General features: G+C 47.7%; 1 protein-coding gene across 1 annotated transcript; it reads right to left on the reverse strand.

Annotated features, from left to right (window-relative positions):
• Positions 1-22329: 22329 nt before the first annotated feature.
• LOC136620105 (tigger transposable element-derived protein 1-like) lies at positions 22330-23031 on the reverse strand. Its single transcript, XM_066594829.1, has one exon. The coding sequence runs from the start codon at positions 23029-23031 to the stop codon at positions 22330-22332; it is 702 nt and encodes a 233-aa protein (XP_066450926.1).
• Between the last annotated feature and the right edge of the window lie 244 nt (positions 23032-23275).

Consider the following 23275-nt stretch of genomic DNA (forward strand, 5'->3'; position numbering starts at 1 on the left):
GAAGTAAGCTCGAGGCTGGACCTGGGAGAGTCTTGATCTCGTATATCTGGACTTCTCTAAAGCATTTGACACCGTGCCAGATAGTAGGCTGATATATAAAATGAGACAGCTCGGATTGGGTGAAAACGTGTGTATATGGGTAAAGAATTGGTTCAGAGATAGAAAGCAGAGGGTGGTAATAAATGGTTCATATTTTGATTGGGCCACCGTTGCTATTGGGATGCAACAGGGCTCAGTATTGGGCCCCATTCTGTTCAATATATTTATCAACGACCTGATAGAGGGGCTGCACAGCAAAATATCAATATTTGCAGATGACACAAAATTATACAATATAATTAGTGATGAGCGAGCATTGCCCTTAGTGAGTACCTGCCCACTCGAGACAAAAGGTTCGTGTGCCGGCGGCGGGCAGGAAGCTGCGGGGGAGAGCGGGGAGGAACGGAGGGGAGATCTCTCTCTCCCTCTCTCCCCCCCGCTGACTGCCGCTACTCACCGCTCCCCTGCGCCGACACCCGAACCTTTGTCTTGAGCGGGCAGGTACTCGCTAAGGGCAATGCTCGCTCGAGCAATTGCCCTTAGCGAGTATGCTCGCTCATCTCTAAATATAATCAATGCAATGGAGGACAATATACGGCTACAAACGGACCTCGATAACCTGGGGGATGGGCAGAAAAATGACAAATGAAGTTCAATATTGATAAATGTAAGGTTATGCACATGGGCAGGAGAAACGGATGTCACTAATATACACGAAATGGGGTACTAGTAGGGAAAAGTGATCTGGAAAAAGACCTGGGGGTAGTAGTGGATTGTAGACTAAACTGGAGTAACTAGTGCCAGTCAGCTGCTGCAAAAGCAAATAAAGTCTTGGGGTGCATTAAAAGAGATATAGGGGTGAGGGACGAGAACATTATCCTCCCACTATATAAGGCACTTGTCAGGCCTCACATGGAATACTGCGTACAGTTCTGGACACCGATGCTCAGGAAAGATGTTGCAGCGCTTGAGGGGGTTCAAAGAAGGGCAACTAAATTAATAAACTGAATGGTAAAACTGGAATACCCAGAGAGGCATCAAAATTAGGATTATTTACTCTGGAAAAAAAGACGGTTAAGGGTGACTACCCACTACAGTTTTTTTCACTGCGAAATTTGCAGCATTTTTGTTTTCTGCAGGGGTCTATGAGACTTGTAAAGTTAAAATCGCGATCGCGCAAAATCACGATTTCACGGTAAACCGCGATTTTAACATTACAAGTCCCACAGACCCCTGCAGAAAACAAAAATGCTGCAAATTTCGCAGTAAAAAATAACTGTAGTGGGTAGTCACCCTAAGGGGCGACCAAATAACTATGTAAAAATACATTAGGGGACGATACAAGGATCTCTCCCATGATCTGTTTCATCACCAACACAGAAAGGGGTTCCTTACTGTAAGAGCAGTGAGACTGTGGAACTCTCCGCCTGGGGACGTGGTGACCCCACAGTTTTTGAATGAATATAAGCAAAGCAAAAGGAAAAATTACAATTTTTATTTTTTTAGCAATCGTGTCATTTAAAAAAACATTTTTTTTGTACAGCAGACATATGAATGAAGAGTTGGGGCCCAAAATTAATACCCCCGTTTGTCCCGTGTTCAGAGACATACCCTAATATTATGTCCGTATGCACAACAGGGCTCAAACCGAAAGGAGTAGGCAGGGGCTTTCAGAACAGACATTTTGCTTGAAGGCGATTTAGGCCCCGTTGCCCTCTTGTAGAGCCCTTGAGCGGCCAAAACGACAGAGAACCCCCACAAATGACCCCATTTTGAAAACTAAACCCGTCAGTGAATTCATCTAGGGGTGTACTGTGTGTTTTGACCCCACAGTTTGTGAATGAATCTAAGCAAAGAAGAAGGAAAAAATTACAATTTTTTTTGGCAATTCTGTCATTTTAAAAACAGGTTTTTTTTGTACAGCACACATATAAATTAAGACTTACACCCCAAAATGGATCCCCCTGTTTCTCCCGTGTTCAGAAATATACCCATTGTGGCCCTAATCTTATGTCTGGCTTCACAGCGGGGCCCAAACTGAAAGGAGCATTGAAGTTCAACTGCTTTTAACTTTTATGTGATTGCCGTTATCCGTTGGCTAACTGACTGGGGACCGCGGCCCTCGGTCACTGCTCCAGGCTCTCAGCTACCTTTAGTAGCCAGGAGAAAGGAGATTTCTTTTTAGCTTTTGCACTAGCGTCCGCCATTTTGCCAATGGGCGCATGCGCCAAAGTTGGGGAAAGGTCAGCAGATAAAGATCCCATTGAAGGACATCGCTGGAGGCCTTAGGTAAGTAATTTCACCTCCCCTCATGAATTGGATCCATGATGGGAGGTGAAATTTTAACTTTTTTTTATGTTTAGGTGATCGCCATTATCCATTACATAGTGGCGATCACATGACCAGGGAACGCATATCATGGCACCCTGTAAAATCTCCAGGTTCTCGGCCTATGTTTAGTAGCCAGGAGCAATCTGCGGCTTTTGTGCATGCGTCCGCCACTTTGGCAATGGGCGCAAGTGCAGAAGCGGGGGTAAGGTTTACAGATAAATCCGGGGCCTTAGGTACATCATTTCATCCACCCTCACAGATATGATCCATGACGGGAGATGAAACTTTAACTTTTTCAACATTTTTTTTCTTTTTTTCTACACTTTTTTTTTTACTTTACACGATCACTGTTATCCTTTGGATAACAGTGATCTTGTGACTGGGAACTGCATACAGCGATCCCCGGTAACATCTCTCTGCTCCAGGCTGAACATGCTGGCTGGGAGCAGAGGGATCTTAAACCTCCTGGGGGTGCGAGCCCTTCTATGCACGCGCTCGACATTTCCGTCAGCTGTGCATGTGCAGAAGGCGAAGCGAGGTCCTGGAAGAACCAGATCACTGCGGGACATCCCAGTGGATGGGAAGAAGTATTTTCACTTCCCCTCATGGTATCCGATCCATGAGAGGAGGTGAAACTAACTTTATTTTACTTTTTGGCACTTTTCCGTGATCGCCATTATCCATTAGATAGTGGTGATCAGGGACCGGTCTCATCAGTCCCTGGTGACATCTCCTGCTTCCCAGCTACCTTCAGCATAAGAACGGCCTGATAAGAATGGCCCCACTGTCCCTAACGGAGTACAGGAGAGAAGCAGAAACCAAAATGGCAACAGCAAGCAAAATAAATGTACTATCAGAGGTATATATACCTATAACCAATACTCTAACCACATTAGATAATGCAAGGTTCTTGGTATATAATGTGATCGAATTACATTGGCCCATCTACCAACGTCCAGGTGACCAAGCTCAGATGGGTCCTAACGCTAATACCAGGTGGTTTAATAATAGCCTGGGAAGGTTGGGTTTCTACCTCTCAGAATGCTCCTCTCTAAGTTTCTACTTCTATTGTATGTTGCAGCCATGGTTTAACATGCACCTATATATTTCTATATATTTCCATTTGGTAGTGCTGATCAATTTTATCTTTTTTTTTTTACAAATATTGTGAAGTTTTGGCTGCCTTCACCTGGTCGTGCACACCTGTCACCCATTTACCTTCTGTCCCTCCTACTGGAGCATATGAATGGTATCCTACCTTCCCTGGTTTTATTTGTAGGCTTAGTCCCAAGAGAGGAGCATTCTGAGAGGTAGGAACTCAGCTTTCCCAGGTTGAGATTTCCCAGCTGGTATTAGCATTAGGACCCATCTGAGAGCTTGGTCACCTGGACGTTGGTAGATGGGCCAATGTAATTTGAGCGAATTATATACCAAGAACTAGAGATGAGCCAGTCTACTCGGTTCGGGTGTTTTTGAACTCGAGCACCGCTTTTTCCGAGTAACTGACTACTCGGAGGAAAAGATTCGGGGGGCGCCGGGGGTGAGCGGGGGGGGGAGAGAGAGCGAGAGCTCCCCCCTGTTCCCCACTGCTACCCCCCACTCCACCACACTGCTCCACCACGTAAGTGTTTGATTCGTAGTAATAAGCGAATCAGTGAAATGCATTAGATTACACATTTCCGCTCACATTAGCGGGTCAGTTACGTAATCCACTCACAGAAAGCAGAACGCAGCATGTTCTATTTTACCGCGGATATCCGCAACATAGGGCCGCTTCTCCATCAATAGTGTCACGTGTCATAGAAGGCGTTACCACCCACAATGGACAGCACAGTGGCGCCCATGGGTGCTCAATGACCACGACCAGCGACATCTTGTTAGAATTGTCAGTGTGAACAGAAAAGCGACTCTGGCAGAAATCACATTCAGTGCAGGAGCCCCCCATGTATATCCTGCAGGTCAGTGCAGGAGCCCCCATGTATATCCCGCAGGTCAGTGCAGGAGCCCCCATGTATGTCCCACAGGTCAGTGCAGGAGCCCCCATGTATGTCCCGCAGGTCAGTGCAGGAGCCCCCATGTATGTCCTGCAGGTCAGTGCAGGAGCCCCCATGTATGTCCTGCAGGTCAGTGCAGGAGCCCCCATGTATGTCCTGCAGGTCAGTGCAGGAGCCCCCATGTATGTCCTGCAGGTCAGTGCAGGAGCCCCCATGTATGTCCTGCAGGTCAGTGCAGGAGCCCCTCATTTATATCCTGCAGGTCAGTGCAGGAGCCCCCATGTATGTCCTGCAGGTCAGTGCAGGAGCCCCCCATGTATGTCCTGCAGGTCAGTGCAGGAGCCCCCCATGTATGTCCTGCAGGTCAATGCAGGAGCCCCCCATGTATATCCCGCAGGTCAATGCAGGAGCCCCCCATGTATATCCTGCAGTTCAGTGCAGGAGCCCCCATGTATATCCCGCAGGTCAGTGCAGGAGACCCCCATGTATATCCCACAGGTCAGTGCAGGAGCCCCCATGTATGTCCCACAGGTCAGTGCAGGAGCCCCCATGTATGTCCTGCAGGTCAGTGCAGGAGCCCCCATGTATGTCCTGCAGGTCAGTGCAGGAGCCCCCATGTATGTCCTGCAGGTCAGTGCAGGAGCCCCCATGTATGTCCTGCAGGTCAGTGCAGGAGCCCCCATGTATGTCCTGCAGGTCAGTGCAGGAGCCCCTCATTTATATCCTGCAGGTCAGTGCAGGAGCCCCCATGTATGTCCTGCAGGTCAGTGCAGGAGCCCCCCATGTATGTCCTGCAGGTCAGTGCAGGAGCCCCCCATGTATGTCCTGCAGGTCAGTGCAGGAGCCCCCCATGTATGTCCTGCAGGTCAATGCAGGAGCCCCCCATGTATATCCTGCAGTTCAGTGCAGGAGCCCCCCATGTATATCCTGCAGGTCAGTGCAGGAGCCCCCATGTATATCCCGCAGGTCAGTGCAGGAGCCCCCATGTATGTCCCACAGGTCAGTGCAGGAGCCCCCATGTATGTCCTGCAGGTCAGTGCAGGAGCCCCCATGTATGTCCTGCAGGTCAGTGCAGGAGCCCCCATGTATGTCCTGCAGGTCAGTGCAGGAGCCCCCATGTATGTCCTGCAGGTCAGTGCAGGAGCCCCCATGTACGTCCTGCAGGTCAGTGCAGGAGCCCCCCCATGTATATCTCGCAGGTCAGTGCAGAAGCCCCCTATGTATATCCCACAGGTCAGTGCAGGAGCTCCCCGCATGTATATCCCGCAGGTCAGTGCAGGAGCCCCCATGTATATCCCGCAGGTCAGTGAGGGAGCCCCCAATGCATGTCCTGCAGCTGAGTGCAGGAGACCCCACATGTATATCCCACAGGTCAGTGCAGGAGACCCCACATGTATATCCCGCAGGTCAGTGCAGGAGACCCCCCATGTATATCCCGCAGGTCAGTGCAGGAGACCCCCCATGTATATCCCGCAGGTCAGTGCAGGATACCCCACATGTATATCCGGCAGATCAGTGCAGGAGACCCCCCATGTATATCCCGAAGGTCAGTGCAGGAGCCCCCATGTATATCCTGCAGGTCAGTGCAGGAGTCCCCACATGTATATCCCGCAGGTCAGTGCAGGAGCCCCCCATGCATGTCCTTCAGCTCAGTGCAGGAGACCCACATGTATATCCCGCAGATCAGTGCAGGAGTCCCCCATGTATTTTCCACAGATCAGGGTAGGAGTCCCCCATGTATATCCCACAGGTCAGGGCAAGGGACCCCACATGTATATCCCGCAGGTCAGTGCAGGAGCCCCCCATGTATATCCCACAGGTCAGTGCAGGAGACCCCACATGTATTTCTCACAGGTCAGGGCAGGAGTCCCCCATGTATATCCCACAGGTCAGTGCAGGAGTCCCCCATGTATATCCCGCAGGTCAGGGCAGGAGACCCCACATGTATATCCCGCAGGTCAGTGCAGGAGCCCCCCATGCATGTCCTTCAGCTCAGTGCAGGAGACCCCACATGTATATCCCACAGGTCAGTGCAGGAGCCCCCCATGTATATCCCGCAGGTCAGTGCAGGAGCCCCCATGTATATCCCGCAGGTCAGTGCAAGAGTCCTCACATGTATATCCCGCAGATCAGTGCAGGAGCCCCCCATGTATTTTCCACAGATCAGGGTAGGAGTCCCCCATGTATATCCCACAGGTCAGGGCAAGAGACCCCACATGTATATCCCGCAGGTCAGTGCAGGAGCCCCCATGTATATCCCGCAGGTCAGTGCAGGAGCCCCCATGTATATCCCACAGGTCAGTGCAGGAGCCCCCATGTATATCCCACAGGTCAGTGCAGGAGCCCCCATGTATATCCCACAGGTCAGTGCAGGAGCCCCCATGTATATCCCACAGGTCAGTGCAGGAGCCCCCATGTATATCCCACAGGTCAGTGCAGGAGCCCCCATGTATATCCCACAGGTCAGTGCAGGAGACCCCCATGTATATCCCGCAGGTCAGTGCAGGAGCCCCCCATGTATATCCCACAGGTCAGTGCAGGAGCCCCCCATGTATATCCCACAGGTCAGTGCAGGAGCCCCCATGTATATTCCGCAGGTCAGTGCAGAAGATCCCACGTATATCCTGCAGGTCGCCTCTTTATTAGGTTCCACTGGAAAACATAGACAACGTTTCGGCTGGACACCCAGCCTTTTTCAAGCCACATTAAGGGTGCCCACCCACTAGCGTTTTTTTACTGCGAAATTCGCAGCGTTTTTTTTTCTGCAGGGGTCTTTGGGCTATGGGACATGCAAAGCTAAAATCGCGATTGCGCAAAATCGCGATACCGCGGTAAATCGCGATTTTGCGCAATCGCGATTTTTGCATTACAAGTCTCATAGACCCCCTGCAGAAAAAAAAACCTGCGAATTTCGCAGTGAAAAAAAACGCCAGTGGGGGGCGCCCTTACACTGTTATAAGGAGGCGTCCTCGGTGCTTTGCGGATGTGAATTTTTACTTTTGCACCAGATTGCTGCTCCATCTATTTTCTTTGGAAGTGTTTGAAGCTTGGATCCGTGGTCGGGGTCTTTTTGGAGCGTGCATCAGCTGTTCGCTTCCCACTACGTGTGTGGTATAAGTGTGTACTGCTTCTCACATATAGTCTTTGGACACCCTATAGGACCCAATCAGGCATTTATAGGATGTGGTGGAGAAGTCCATTTACACCTGAGATCCTGCACCTACAAATACCCCGGAGCAGTGGGGGGCATCCAGACGGCTCAACATCCCTCCAGACGTCTTCCATCCACTTGTGGAGTCGATGCCATATCGAGTTGCTGCACTTCGTCGGGCTACAGGGGGTCCTACATGATATTAGTTCCTGTCCCGGGACTTTTGACATGTCAGTGTTTAACCCCTTTTTCATCTCAGATTAATGGGACCCAACAACTCGCTTCAGAATAGAAAAGAGAATGTTATTTTCAGCCTTCTCCACTAGGGGGCGATCTTGCTTTACCTACGATAAATGTTGGGTCTTTTAAAGTGTATTTCCTGAATTAAATTATATTTCATTTATTTACATTCATATTATTTATTTATTTTTTGGAAACATGAACCTTCAAAGACCAATCACCATGTATGGGATCTAGGGAGGGGGGGATTACTGCAGAGAGAAGGGCAGTGAGCTGCATATTCTAAACGATCATATGGGTTTAGGCCGCTTTCAGAGCAGCGTTAGGGCACTTTTACATGTCTGAGAAAATCGTGTGAGATTTGTATGTGACATCAGTCCTCGGCTCAGTCCGCAGTTTCCATCTCTCTGCTCCAATTTTGGAGGAGAGAAACTGAAATCAAACTGAAAAAAAAACAACGGATCAGTTTTTTCCCCATTGATTTCAATAGGTATATTAAGAAAAAGAAAGACTTCCGTTCGCTTCCATTCCGTCAGGACTGCGGACTGCGCTATTTTTCTGTCCAAAAAATGGAAACCTGACAGGATGAAGATGCTTGATAAAGGCGTCGCATGACGCAGAAACGCGTTGCATATTTTATTGTATGGCTTAAGAGGTCCGGATTACCTGGTATTTTTTTATATATGTTATTAAATTATTTTTTTTAAAAAGCAACACTTGGACCGAGGACCTTCATCCCTTTCTGTGGTCTATAGAGGCTAATCCATTGTAGCGCAAGCATATAAGGGGGCTTTTTATTATTTTCTGTTATTGTTTATACCCCCCAATGCTGCAGCTCTCCAAGCAATTGGATAGGATGGAAGACTCCTCTAAAGAAACCTGCTTAAGGCTTGCTTGGACTCCAGGTGCAGGCGGGACGCATACCATTTGTGTCCGGCCTGACACCGGGTAAGTTATACTGCCCTTTGGACCACATTGTGTATACATATAGTGTGTGGCGCTCTCCCCGATCATCAGGTGTGCTTGAGATAAAACACATCAAATACCTGGACTGGCGAGAGCTTTGACTGTGATGCTTGATTGTTACAAACATGGCAGCCAGGAGACGGGTCCAGAAAGTACAGAGAAGAGATTATTGCCTACAAGCAATGAAAATGTTACAAAAAGATACAAATGCACTGAATGTTCCTAGAGATCCAGCTGGAAGCAGTTCACAAGTACAGAGTTAAAGGAACACTGTCTACACTACCTGGACATGGGAGAAAGAGGAAGCGATCACCGGCTGCCACCAGATTCCTGAGGAAGCAGGAGGTCAAAACCCTCCAGTGACTGCAAAAGACTGTTTGTGCAACCCGAACTCCAAGATGTCCATCTCTACTGACCCAAAAACACAAGAGAAGTCGATCCGATAGGCTCAGAGCCATATAAATGAGCCACAGAGGTTTAGGGATTCTGTTCTGTGGAGCGATGAAAGAAAACTGGAGCTTTTCAGACCTCTGGATCAGCGGAGGAACAATGAAGCAGGTGCTAGAAAGAACCCCCTGCCTACAGTGAGGCATGGCGGCGGCTCGGTGAGGCTCTGGAGCTGCTCTGTCTCCTCTGGCGATGGAAACCTGCAGCGAGTGGGGAACAAGATGGATCCAATCAGGAAATCCTAGGAGACAACGTCATGTCTTCTGTGAGGAAGCTGAAGCTTGGGCGTCATTGGACATTCCAACGGGACAAGGATCACAAGTGTACCTCAAAGTCCACCAAGGCTCAGTGTATGGAGAAGTCCTGGAAGACTGTAGAGTGGTGTCAGAATCATGTGATTTGAACCCCATAGAAAATCTTTGGTGGGATGTGAAGAAGACGGTTGCAGCACACAAAGCCAAGAATATTAGTGAGCTGGAGGTCATTGTCCATTTACATAATATACAATGTAACACCAGCAGAGATAAGCGGCACGTAGGAACATGTAACAGTCTGATCACCCTGTAATCTATATAATAATGACCGGTAACATGACGATGGCGTGTAGTGATGTGCGTCCTCACAGTCAGCACACATGGTCTGCTCAGATACCCTGGCTCAGCAGGCAGTATCTCACAGGATAGGCTTAGATACATTTTCTCAGCAGGTGGTATCCCACAGGATAGGCTTAGATACATTTTCTCAGCAGGTGGTATCCCACAGGATAGGCTTAGATACATTTTCTCAGCAGGTGGTATCTCACAGGGTAGGCTTAGATACATTTTCCCAGCAGGTGGTATCACACAGGATAGGCTTAGATACATTTTCTCAGCAGGTGGTATCACACATAGCTTTAGAGATGGTTTGGGATGTTTACTTACTCGGTTTTAAGCCGAGCTCACACAGCTGTAGGCAGCTGCGCACAAGCATGCATAATTGCTGCGCGCTGTCAATCCCCGTGCACTACCTTGGCGTGTGCAAATAATCCATGCTGAGATAGAAAACATTGTGAGGTTTTTTTGTGCGCGAAAAAAAAATCTCAGGTGTGAGGGGCGCAATACAAACCAATGGGCTACTGGCATCACCTGCTGCGCACAGGAAAATTGTGTGACCGACACGCAATGACAATACGCCCGTGTAAGACGGCCTTAGGCTACTTTTTCTCACTAGGGTTTAAGCTGTGTTTGGGCAGCTTCACATGTGCGTAATTCACTGTGTGCCCCCCGCATGAGACAGATGCGCGGCATGTACGTAATGACATTGTGTCCTTTTTGCGCGCCGCTGATCGCCATGCACTAAGGCGCCCCTAGGCTGTGCTTTTCTTTTTTGGATTGAGGGCTCCTTCACACGAATGTATTGTTACAGTGCAGGTTTTGCGTGCGGAATACATTGTACCGATCCGCCATGGGCTCCCCTGCTGCAGAGCGCACATACTGCGCGAAATACGCGGGCAATAAAGATCGCAGCATGTTCTACATTGGCGCACATACATGTCAAAATAGTGCATGGTGAATGGCGGCCCGCAGCAGGTATGCAATGTCATTGTGTACTCGCTGCGCTTTGCACGACTGTCACATACGAGCGGCGTGCAGTGGATTACGCTCGTGTGCAGCTGCCCTTAAGATGTCTTTTCTTGTTTGGGTTTAGACTATTTGCTGCTTTCAGCAGAAATGATCACACATGTTAGGGTTAGATACATTTTCTCCGCAGGCAGTATCACACAGGATAGGCTTAGATACATTTTCTCTGTAGGCAGTATCACACAGGATAGGCTTAGATACATTTTCCCCGCAGGCTGTATCACTCATTCTAGGTTTAGATATGGTTTAGGCAGCGTGGGTTTGCTCACTTGGTTTAGGCTGTGTAGAGTGCTAACGATATTGGTTTGTGACAATACGCTATGTGAAAACGAATTACCGATGTCTGAAAATAAGTAATTTAGCATTTTTCCTAAGAGGCAAAACTGTATTGCTTGTTCTGGTGGGGCTCTTCTATCTTTGGTAATTTGCTACCATCTTCTGGCCAATTCTGGTAATGCAGTTTTAATGTGATGTGCAGTGATTTTTCTGATTGGCAGTGGAGATCACATGACGGTCTGGGCCGAGGCAGGAAGTAGGATCTAAGATCCTCAGAGTAGCAGAAACCACGTAAGGATTTACATTACAGAATCCGCGGTCAGCGTCCGCCACAAATACCGTTTGTTACATGCTATGGAAAATCGCTTCTTCCTGCACAGTCGCGGAATCAAATTGCGAGGAACAATAGTAGCATGTTCTATTCCGCATGGGCGGCTTCTATTGAAGTCAATGGAAGCCGTCTGACCCGTGGCACTTCTGTAATTGACACAGCAGAAAGGTTGCGGATTCCGCGCCATCGCTTAACGACGAAACAAGAAAAGCAAACATTTAAAAATGAAATATGTACTGCGCATGTCTGCATAGGTATACGTGGGCGCCGGCTGCTGTCAGGGTCGGATTCAGCTGAAGACTCCGGCATGTGGAACTTGACCCGTTTGTGAGCAGGCAGCCTTACTGTTCAGATGTAAAACTGGCGGCTGTATCAGGGCCTACCGTTTGGCCACAGTTTAGGTGGAAAAATTCCTTTTCAGCACAGAAGGTCTCCTCAACTACTATGGGAGACCCAGAGACGGAGTATCAATAGAGCCCAAAAAGTCCACATTGTCTCTCCCGAAATCGAGTTGGCACCACATGCACACACCAGTGCCGGACGCTATAAGGCCTGGACTCTGATCATCCTGTTGTAGTCATTGTAACAGTTCCAGCTTTTCTTAGCTTACCTCTGTATAGTGGAAGAGGTTAAATCTTTAATCAATTGTTTTAGTGCTGTTGGAGTAATCACTTAATATAGGTTATACTCAAGGGATATTAGTAGCCTTATCAATCAGGTGTGCCTATTTATTAGTCGATGCATCGGAGAAAAGAACAATGAGAAACACTTAAGTAATGCTTCTAAGTCCTTCTTCTGAAGAACATTTATTAAGTAAATCTTATATAGTAAATGTAGTACTGCCAGGAGCTGATCACGAGCTCGCCCTGCCCCATCAGCATCTGATCAAAATATAATAAGCATTTCATAGAGAATCAGTTAGGTTATGGTGTGTGCACATTAATAAGCGTTTCATAGAGAATCATACTAAGATTCTGGTGTGCGCACATTAATAAGCGTTTCATAGAGGATTTCTTATCAGTGATGTAACATAAAATGATTAAAGTGAGAAGATGAAGCCTTGAAAGGGAACATCTAGTAAAAACCTAGGAATAACGCCCGGACATCTGGAATACATGCTTTCATTTGTCCAGGTCAGTTTATTATAAGGGGTTGACTTGTCGCTTTGTGATGGGAAGGAATGATGTAATACAACATTATTCTGGGTTACTTTCACAGTTGTTAAGCAAGAATATGGCTAACGAGTATTTGGTTCCGCCACTATCTACTCTACCTGAGGCTTTATTTCAACGAGCGTATATCGGCCGCCGCTTTCACGGCCGGCTGATATATGCTGCGATGTGAGAGGTAAAACTTTGTAAGCAGGTGCACAAATCTAACGTTTGTGTGCCCGTTAAGATGGCATGGGCCCCGGCGCATATATGCCGAGGCCGCCATGCCATTGCCCCTTCCCTCCCCGCTCGCCTCTTCTCTCCTCCCCTCTGGCTGATTGCAATGGGAGGGGGCGGGATGGGGGTGGAGCTAAGCAATGCCCCATTCCGCTTCCTCCCATTGCTAACAAGGGGCAGGAGCTTAGCTCCACCCCCTCCATGCCCCTTGTCCGCAGCCAGCAATGGGAGGCGGCAGGACAGGGCGGTGCTTAGCTCCGCCCCCTTCCATTGCAATCAGCCGGAGGGGAGGAGAGAAGAGGGAGGGAGTTTAGCAGTCACGTTGTTAAACTCCCTCCCTTCTCCGGTCGCTGTCATTGGCTCCCATAGGAGCTTATGCAGCGGCCGATGCATTCCGCACAAGAAACTGAAAAGAGTCAGTATTTGAGCGCCGCCCGAACTTCAGCAGGTAACAGTTCTGGATTGTGCAAATCACAGAAGATCCCTTAAAACTATAATATTTTATTACTTTTACATTAAAACACACACTTTGGGCTCAAGACACTCATCCACTGATGAAAAAATAAGACAAAGACAAAACAACAATGAACAGAACACACGTGCTGGTATAGGTCACGGTGTTACCACATAAAGGAAGTGTGATTTTGGACTCAGTTTGTACGTCTCAGGTATGGCTACGCGGTTCTTGTGCCATAGGAGCTTCCCATTAGAGGGACAATATATACATGGGGGGATAGGGCGTTGTCAATCTCCCTAGTTGTATCTCCCATATATCTGAGATTTTGGACTGTAATAGGTTAGAATCACCCCTCAGTATGAGATATTGTCCCAATTTAGTGTTTTCATTCACTGGTTTGGTTGATAGACTTGACCAACCATCTTCTAATATTCATATGTAATTAGCCAAAAAAAAAAAAAATTCTAGACCTTAGTGAGTTGATGTAATCACTGACTGAATCGAGATATTCAGTGATTGATTCAAAATGGATGGTTCAATGCATTTCAGTCGGACCCACGACTTTTCAAGAACCGGGTGGTCAATTGTTTAGAATACATATGTCCATCAATGTGGAAGGTTTGACAGATATATGAATCAATGTAGATATATCTCGGTAGTTAGTTGTTTATGCGAGAGAATAATTGCTGGTATATCTTGATTTTTAATGGTTGCAAAAGAATTTTCTGGGACGGCTCAAGATAGATTTTATAGGAGTCCCAAATAATTCTGATATTAGCTCTCCTGATTGGCAGGTGTAAATTTGGTATTTATACACCGCCTCTTAGCAGCTACCATTGGTGTGTAGCTACCATTGGTCTACCCGATTTGATAGTGTCGGTAACGTAGAGATGGTTTATGATTCTATAACACCATTCTCCTGTATATAGACCAGTGTCTCAGCGCTCAGAGAAAAAGATAAGGATAAGGGGAACGATACCCCTCAGGTTAAAGGGGTTCTGACATTAAAAAAAAAAAATTGTACTCACCTTGCCTGGCCTGGCCCGATCACCAGGCATGTCCCCTCCAGCCGGCATCTTCTTCTGTGCCTTTAAAGCAGAGCAGGAGCGGTCAAAAAGACCGCTTCCTGGCTCTGCTCCGTCCGTCAGGCACTTCCGAGGTGAACGGACGGACCGCCCACAGCAAGCACGTCACAAGCAGTGCTTGCTGTGGGCGGCCCGTCCGTCCTGCTGAACTCCGGAGTGATGCGCATGCGCAGTGGAGACGCGGCCCGTCCTGACTCCTATCAGAGGGCACCTCTCAACTGCACATGCGCGCGATCCCAGCGCGGCGCGGCTGCTGGAGGAAGGAGACTGCCTGCCGGGAGGCATATTAGCACTTTCTGCTTAGGTTAAGCAGCGCTGCTGATTAGAGCCACCTGATTGGCTCTTCGGCACCACGTGACTGCACAGCGTGCACCAATCAGGTGGCTCTAGTCAGGCTGCTTAACCTAAGCAGAAAGTGCTAATATGCTGCCGGGAGATGACCCCTCCCGATGTCAACAACAACAGGAGAACAGGTAAGTATAAGATTTTTATGCTTTAGCAGCCATTAAACCATGGGTTCCCTGGGTCCTTTAGGCAGACCAGGGAACAATGGCTGCTAAAGCATAAAAAAATTATTTGTGTCAGAACCCCTTTAAATCTAGATCTGCAAAGAGGTCAGCAGATTTGCTAGTTTAACTCACTAGACCTGTGGTCAAATGCTAGTGACCCAGTTTACTGACTGTCTAGACTAAGTAAGTAAAGGAGGAGACAATACCCCTCCACTTAAATCTAGATCTGCAGAAAGGTCAGCAAACTTGCTAGTATAGCTAACTGAACCCTTGGTCAAATAGTCTTGACTCAGTTAACTAACTGTCTGCACTGCATTAAAGCGCTGAATGGAGAGCAATTTTCTTTAGGCTAAATTAGATAGAGGTTGGTGTAGCCTCCTGCCCTGATGGTGGGTAGGTAGCCTCTTTGATTCAGTTCTGGATTGTGGGTGCAGGTTAGTATAAAAAATACATCACCCGCCTCCCTATTACATCACTTAACAGTGTCATAACTTTGTTTAGGGTACTGTGGGGACGGGACAGGTTCCCTTTAAGGACACCAAGATGCGCCCACTGAAAAAGCTTGTTGGTAGGAAGGTAACGTTCAGAGGTGGGGATTGGGATGAGGTGCAATAACTGCAGAGGCCATTGATGATTTTACATCTGGCTCTTCCAGAACAAGGGTGACAATAATGACGCTCCTGCAGAACATGACCAATTATGGTAAGCATCACCAAAACCCCAAATATTTGCCCATATTTCCTTATAAATATACAGTGATCCCTCATTTATCGCAGGGGTTACGTTCCAGAGACCCCCGCGATACGTGAGAATCAGCGAAGTAGCGGGGTTATAGTTACACAAATCAGTCTGTCGGGTGAGCTGACAAACAATCGCAAAAGTGAACCAATCATGCGCTCTTTAGTGACGGCAGTTTACACGCAACAAACAAATAAACAGCACTAGCCCGACAGATGGATTCGTGTAAACCCTGCTTAACGCTTTAAACCCTCCCCCTCTCCTATACTGTAAACCTTTCCCACACTCTTATTAACTCTTCAGATACTCTTAAACACATTCTACACACTTAAACATACGTCATTTTAACAACATATAATATAGGTGAATGATGAAGATGATGAATGATGTAGCTGTGCAGTACTGATGAAGGTGATGATGAGATGAATGCTGTACTGCACAGCTAAGAAGAGCATCCCAGCTCTTCTGAAGGCACCACTTCATCAGGCAGTTCTGTATCTTCTCCCTGGCCCATAACTTCTACTTCCACTAAAGACGTAGGCGTAACTGATCTGTGCGCCCGAGTGATGAACATCGTTATGGGGAGTTGCTGGCGCTGCTTTTTCTTTTGAGTGAGAAGGTTTTTATAAATGGACATGGCTTCCTCAATTGCATTTACAAAGTGCAACGAACGAAGCATCTGGGGGTCCCATTCTTTGGCCGCTCGCTGAAGTTCTTTGGACATTCTGACCATGCTTGCAAGATGATCGAATGTTAGGCCAACCTCCTCCTCTTCTCCAACCTGTAGTTCGTCTTGTTCCTCAGCCTCTTCTTCATTTGCCGACTTCATCAACTCCATCAGGTCTTCGTCTGTCAACGGTTGTGAGTGGACTTCAATCAGGTCGTTCACGTCATCATGAGTCATATCATCGAAGCCATCTCCACCCAGTAGTTTTGCTAGCTTAACGGCCTTAGCTACCGCAGAGTGTTGGACTTCTTCATCAGGAGGGAATTCCGTGTAATCGTGGACCACTTCTGCCCACAATTTTGTCCATCTTGCACTTACAGTTTCACTCTTCATCTCGTTTATGGCCTTCTGAATAGTTAGGAGACACGATGTAATATTGTAGTCACGCCAGTACGCCTTTAGCGAGAAGTTTTCATCTGAGTCCATAGTTTCAACCAGGTTTTGCAGAGCGTTTCGTGTGTAGAGCGCTTTAAAGGCACGAATAGCGCCTTGATCCATGGGTTGAATGAGCGATGTGGTCGTCGGTGGCAAGAACTCTATCTGGACGCCGTTATATGACAGATCGGCAGCATGGCCTCCAGCATTGTCTATGATCAGAAGTACTTTGAACTCCAGGTTCTTCTCTCCCGGATAAAGGTTTACCTCCGGTATAAAGCACTGGTGGAACCAATCAGCCGTGAGGAGTTTCGTTATCCAGGCTTTAGGGTTCTGCATCCAGTACACAGCAACGCATTCTTGTTTTTTAGGGCCCTTGGGTTTTTTGCCTTATAAATAAGCCCTGGCTTTATTAGAAAGCCCGCAGCATTCCCACACATAATCAGAGTGACTCCATCTTTTTGGACCTTCAGACTAGGGGCTCTGGCTTCATCCTTCATAATAAAAGCGCGAGACGGCATCTGTTTCCAAAATAAGCCCGTCTCATCCATGTTAAAACCTTGTTCAGGCTTATAGCCCCCTTCCTCGATGATGGATTTGAACACGTTGCTCACGCACTCCTCGGCTCCGGCTTTATCCGCAGAGGCATTTTCTCAATGCAGAGGAACGCTCTTGAGTCCAAAGCCTCTCTGAAATTTGTCAACCAGTCCTTGCTGGCACTGAATGGGGTTGGTGTGGTGAGAGAAGTACTCGGCGGTCCTGCTTCTGCGTCATGGCCCTCGTCTTCTTCCTCGTGAACATCCGTGCTTTCTGCAGACCTATCATAATGTGTCTTGGCCTTCGTCCGGATGATGTTGGTATCTAGCGAGATAGTCTTCTTCCTGCAGTCATGTCTCCACACAGCCGATGCAGACTCCATCTTCACAATGGCCTTATTGCGGAAGTGACCACCCTCTTTGCAGTCTTGCTAAAAGTAATTTTTGCCGTAGTCCTAATATTCTTCTCATCTTTCTTTCTGTAGTGAACTGTAGATTCGTTTATACCATAATGGCGGCCTACAGACGCATAACGTTTGCCTTCCTTTCACGTGTCAAGAAGTTCTACCTTTTCTTTGATGGTAAGCATTCTCCTCTGCTTCTTGGGTTCACTGCCAGAAGCCTTAGGAGGCGCAGAACGTTTGGGTGGCATCGCAGGGCTTGAAATACAAGATGTACTATAAATGCAAACCTGCACAAAGTTTTCTTTCATGGGCATCTACGGGCACAGTGCGGGAGAACAAACAAACCGATGATACGATCAGTGAGCCAATCAGCGCCCAGGATACAGAACACATTCCATCAGCCAATCGTGTGCCGCGTACAATCTTGCGTTGGCAAGCGCTAGTGCCGAACTGTATGTCCTGTATGTACTGCAAAATTCAGCGAAAACAGAATTATATGGTCTATCTAAAATCCGCGATGCACTGAAGCAGCAATCGTTGAATCGCAGTATAGCAAGGGATCACTGCATATTTTTTAAAAATACGGCTTCAGGCGCCACCTACAGGTGACACAATGAACTGCTGACACTGCTGTCCTCCAAGGGAATCGCAAGCTCTTGGCCCCATCTACAGGTCACACAATGAACTGCTGCCTATAAAAGGAATGACAAGCTTTTGACACCACCTACAGAGGACATGATGTGATCCACTTAGAGAACAGAAGTGTCAGAAGTTCAGTCTCTTGAAGCCACCTACAGGGGACACAAACTTCTGACACTACTCCTCTTCCAAGGGAATCACAAGCTCCAGGTGCCTCCTACTGGGGGCACATGGTACTACTGACACAGCTGCCCTCCGACGGAATCACAAGCTCCAGGTGCCACCCACTGGTGACACATGGTACTACTGACACGGCTGCACTCCGAGGGAATCCCAAGCTCCAGATAACACAGTGTACAGAAAGAAGTGACTAAAATATGCAATGTATAGATGATGTAAAATTAACCCCGTCTCTGCTGTTAAATGGGCTTCAGTTATTATGTAATATGCTGGAAAAAAAATGTATTCTGGGGGAAAACTTCAGGTTTTTCTGATTGGAAGTGATAAGAATTTGTATCTCTGTTAAGCTTTGTCTTTGTGTTAGCAGTTGGCATCGAATTCTTAAAGGGATAGTCCCATCTTGAACCTCTATGGTATATCCAAAGTGTGACAGATGTGGTCATCCCCCACCCCTCTGAGCCTGACTACCCCCTATGCAGCTGTATGCAGCGGTCTCAAGTTATAGACCCAGTCAGCGGGATGCAGCGCACAGAGGGGTATTCTTATCTCATCCATGGTGGACCTAAATGGGAATACCCCTTTAAGAAAAACGTAGAAAGTGCACTGTGACACGATGGCAGCCTGCAGCTAGATGAAGAAATGGATCTGCAGAATAAACAACCAGCAAATGCTGTGGGAGTACAAAAACAACAGTCCTGTGCACGCCAAATAGGATGTCGGACTCCAGACACCCGTAAAAGACGTAAATAGTAGCAAGGTGAGAGGCAGCACATTAGAATGGATATCCTTACCAGTCGTTAAATATCAGAACACATTCTTTAATTGTAGTCCACAAGAAAAACAAGCAACAGTTCGACCAAGGTTTCTATGGTCTTTCTCAAGCTTATGCAGTTATCACAATGTCCTAATGTTGGGTCTTGCAGGAATCTCACCTTCACGGGGTTGTACCCCAACTCCACCGCACGATGAATCCCCTCCATGATTTTATGGAAACCTGGAGACACAGAAGGATGATATTACAACTACCCTGTTTCCCCCAAAATAAGACAGTGTCTTATATTAATTTTTGCTCCAAAATATTTCACTTTTTTGCATGTATAGCTACCTGGGCACTATTTAAATTTAACTGTAAGTAGGGCTTAATTTAGCAGTAAGAGTAATAGTTCAAGAGTCCCCAAAAATCCTGAAAAAGCATTCTGCATCCTCAAAAACCCTGAAAAATCATGCCAGGTCTTATTTTTGGGGTAGGTCTTATTTTCAGGGAAACGGGGTAGTATACATTGTGCAGTGACAGACTCAGCTCTGCTACATCCTGAGCTTCATACAACTACAGTGTACAGTCTACCACTGCCATCTACTGGACAGGAGCGGTACTGTCACTGATATCCCATAACCTGTAGTTATCTACATAACAATGCCTCCAGAATAAGCACCCTGTGACTTGCGTTGTATCATGTACTTCTCGGCACGTACTGTCCCCATGGTAGGAAGGGTCTGCATTGACTTTCTGGATTGTGACCACATTGCTGCAGGGAGCTGCGTACACATACCATCCCTGTGCCATCGTCCCCCTCACTACAGCACCACGCTATCCTTGTGCCATCCCCTCCCTCACTACAGCCCCCCACTATTCCTGTGCCATGCCCTCCCTCACTACAGCACCCTGCCATCTCTGTGCCATTCCTCCCCCCACTACAGCACCCCACCATCCCTATGCTATCCCTCCTCACTTCAGCACCCCGCTATCCATGTGCCATCAACTTCCCCTCACTACAGCACCCCACTATCCCTGTGCTATCCCCCCTCAATACAGCACCCCGCTATCCCTGTGCCATCATCTCCCCCTCATTACAGCACCCCGCTATCCCTGTGCCACCCCCCCTCACTACAGCACCGTGCCATCCCTGTGCCTTTCTCCCCCCACTACAGCATCCCACCATCCCTGTGCCATCCCCCTCACTACAGCACCCCGCTATCCCTGTGCCATCCCCCCTCACTACAGCACCCTACTATCCTGTGCCATTACCCCCACCTCACTACAGCACCCCGTTATCCTGTGCCATCACCCCCACCTCACTACAGCACCCAGCTATCCCTGTGCCATCCACCTCACTACAGCCCCCCGCTATCCCTGTGCCATTCCCCCCTCAATACAGCACCCTGACATCATTTTGTCCTTCTGTCATAATAGCAGCACAAAGCCTAAACTGTGCCGAACCCCCAACACTGTAGCATGTCGCCATCACTGCAGCATACTTTCAACACTGTGCCACTATATCCACTGGCCTACTTCCGCTACATTGATGACATCATAATGATCTGGACCAACACCGAACAAGAACTAATAAAATTTCATGAAAGATTCAATGCATTCCCCCCTAGCATAAATCTGACATTAAGCTACTCATATATTGAAATCAACTTTTTGGACACCACCATAAAAAATTTCCTACAGCTCAATACAGACATCCCTATACCGAAAACCGATAGATCGTCTCTCATACCTCAGATGGGACAGTTACCATCCTAAACACATCAAAGTCCATCGTCTACAACCAGGCCATCAGATACAACCGGATCTGCCCCAAACACAACAGACAGAGAGGAACATCTATACCATCTTAAAAGGACATTTGTAAATCAGGGCTACCATCCCACCTCAACTGATGACCAAATCACCAGAGCCACCAGGATACCCAGGAATCACCAGAGCCACCAGGAGACCCAGAAATCACCAGAGCCACCAGGAGACCCAGGAATCACCAGAGCCACCAGGATACACAGAAATCACCAGAGCCACCAGGATACCCAAGAATCACCAGAGCCACCAGGATACCCAGGAATCACCAGAGCCACCAGGATACCCAGGAATCACCAGAGCCACCAGGATACCCAGGAATCACCAGAGCCACCAGGAGACCCAGAAATCACCAGAGCCACCAGGATACCCAAGAATCACCAGAGCCACCAGGATACCCAGGAATCACCAGAGCCACCAGGAGACCCATGAATGAACTACTCCGATACAAGGAGAAGGAAAGAAACAATCGTGTGCCTCTAGTAGTGACCTACAATCCACAGCTAGAGGTACTAAGGAAAACCGCAAATAAACTCCATTATACCCTACACAAGGAAGACCATCTGACCACCATATTGCTGACTTCATCAACTCCATCAGGTCGTCTGTCAACGGTTGTGAGTGGACTTCAATCAGGTCATTCACGTCATCAGGAGCCATATAACTGAAGCCATCTCCTCCCAGAGGTTTTGCCACCTTCACGGCCTTAGCTACCGCAGAGTGTTGGACTTCATCAGGAGAGAATTCTGTGTAATCGTGGACCACTTCTGCCCACAATTTTGTCCATCTTGCACTTACAGTTTCACTCTTCATCTCGTTTATGGGATTCTGAATAGTTATGAGACACGATGTAATATTGTAGTCACGCCAGTACGCCTTTAGCGAGAAGTTTCCATCAAAGTCCATAGCTTCAACCAGGTTTTGCAGGGCGTTTCGTGTGTAGAGCCCTTTAAAGGCACGAATAACGCCTTGATCCATGGGCTGAATGAGCGATGTGGTGTTCGGTGGCAAGAACTCTATCTGGACGCCGTTATATGACAGATCGGCAGCATGGCCTCCAGCATTGTCCATGATCAGAAGCACTTTGTACTCCAGGTTCTTCTCTCCCGGATAAAGCTTTACCTCCAGTATAAAGCACTGGTGGAACCAATCAGACGTGAGGAGTTTCGTTAGGCAACACATTCTTGTTTTTGTTTTTTAGGACCCTTGGGTTTTTTGCCTCATAAATAAGCCCTATCTTTATTAGAAAGCCGGCAGCGTTCCCACACATAATCAGAGTGACTCCATCTTTTTGGGCCTTCTGACCAGGGGCTTTGGCTTCATCCTTCATAACAAAAGTGCGAGACGGGAATCCGTTTCCAAAATATGACCATCTCATCCATGTTAAAAACTTGTTCAGGCTTATAGCCCCCTTCCTCGATGATGGATTTGAACACGTCGCTCACGCACTCCTCGGCTCCGGCTTTATTCGCAGAGGCATTTTCTCCATGCAGAGGAACGCTCTTGAGTCCAAAGCGTCTCTGAAATTTGTCAAACCAACCCTTGCTGGCGCTAAATGGGGTTGGTGTGGTGAGAGAAGTACTCATTGGCTCCGCTTCTGCGTCATCGCCCTCGTCTTCTTCATCGTGAACATCCGTGCGTTCTGCAGACCTATCATAAGGTGTCTTGGCCTTCGTCCGGATGATGTTGGTATCCAGCGAGATATTCTTCTTCCTGCAGTCATTTCTCCACACAGCCAATGCAGACTCCATCTTCACAATGGCCTTATTGCGGGAAGTGACCACCCTCTTTGCAGTCTTGCTAAAAGTCATTTTTGCCGTAGTCCTAATATTCTTCTCATCTTTCTTTCTGTAGTGAACTGTAGATTCCTTTATACCATAATGGTGGCCTACAGACGCATCACATTTGCCTTCCTTTAACGTGTCAAGAAGTTCTACCTTTTCTTTGATAGTAAGCATTCTCCTCTGCCACTTGGGTTCACTGCCAGAAGCCATAGAAGGCGCAGAACGTTTGGGTGGCATCGCAGGGCTTGAAATACAAGATGTACTATAAATGCAAACTGGCACAAACGTTTCTCTCATGGGCATCTACGGGCACAGTGCAGGAGAACGAACAGACCAATGCTACGATCAGTGAGCCAATCAGCGCCCAGGATACAGAACACTTTCTATCAGCCAATAGTGTGCCGTGTACAATCTCGCGTTGGCAAGCGCTAGTGCCGAACTGTATTTCCTGTATGTACCGCAAAATTCAGCGAAAACAGAA

The sequence above is a fragment of the Eleutherodactylus coqui genome, chromosome 3 (genome assembly GCF_035609145.1).
Source record: "Eleutherodactylus coqui strain aEleCoq1 chromosome 3, aEleCoq1.hap1, whole genome shotgun sequence".
Lineage (NCBI taxonomy): Eukaryota > Metazoa > Chordata > Amphibia > Anura > Eleutherodactylidae > Eleutherodactylus > Eleutherodactylus coqui.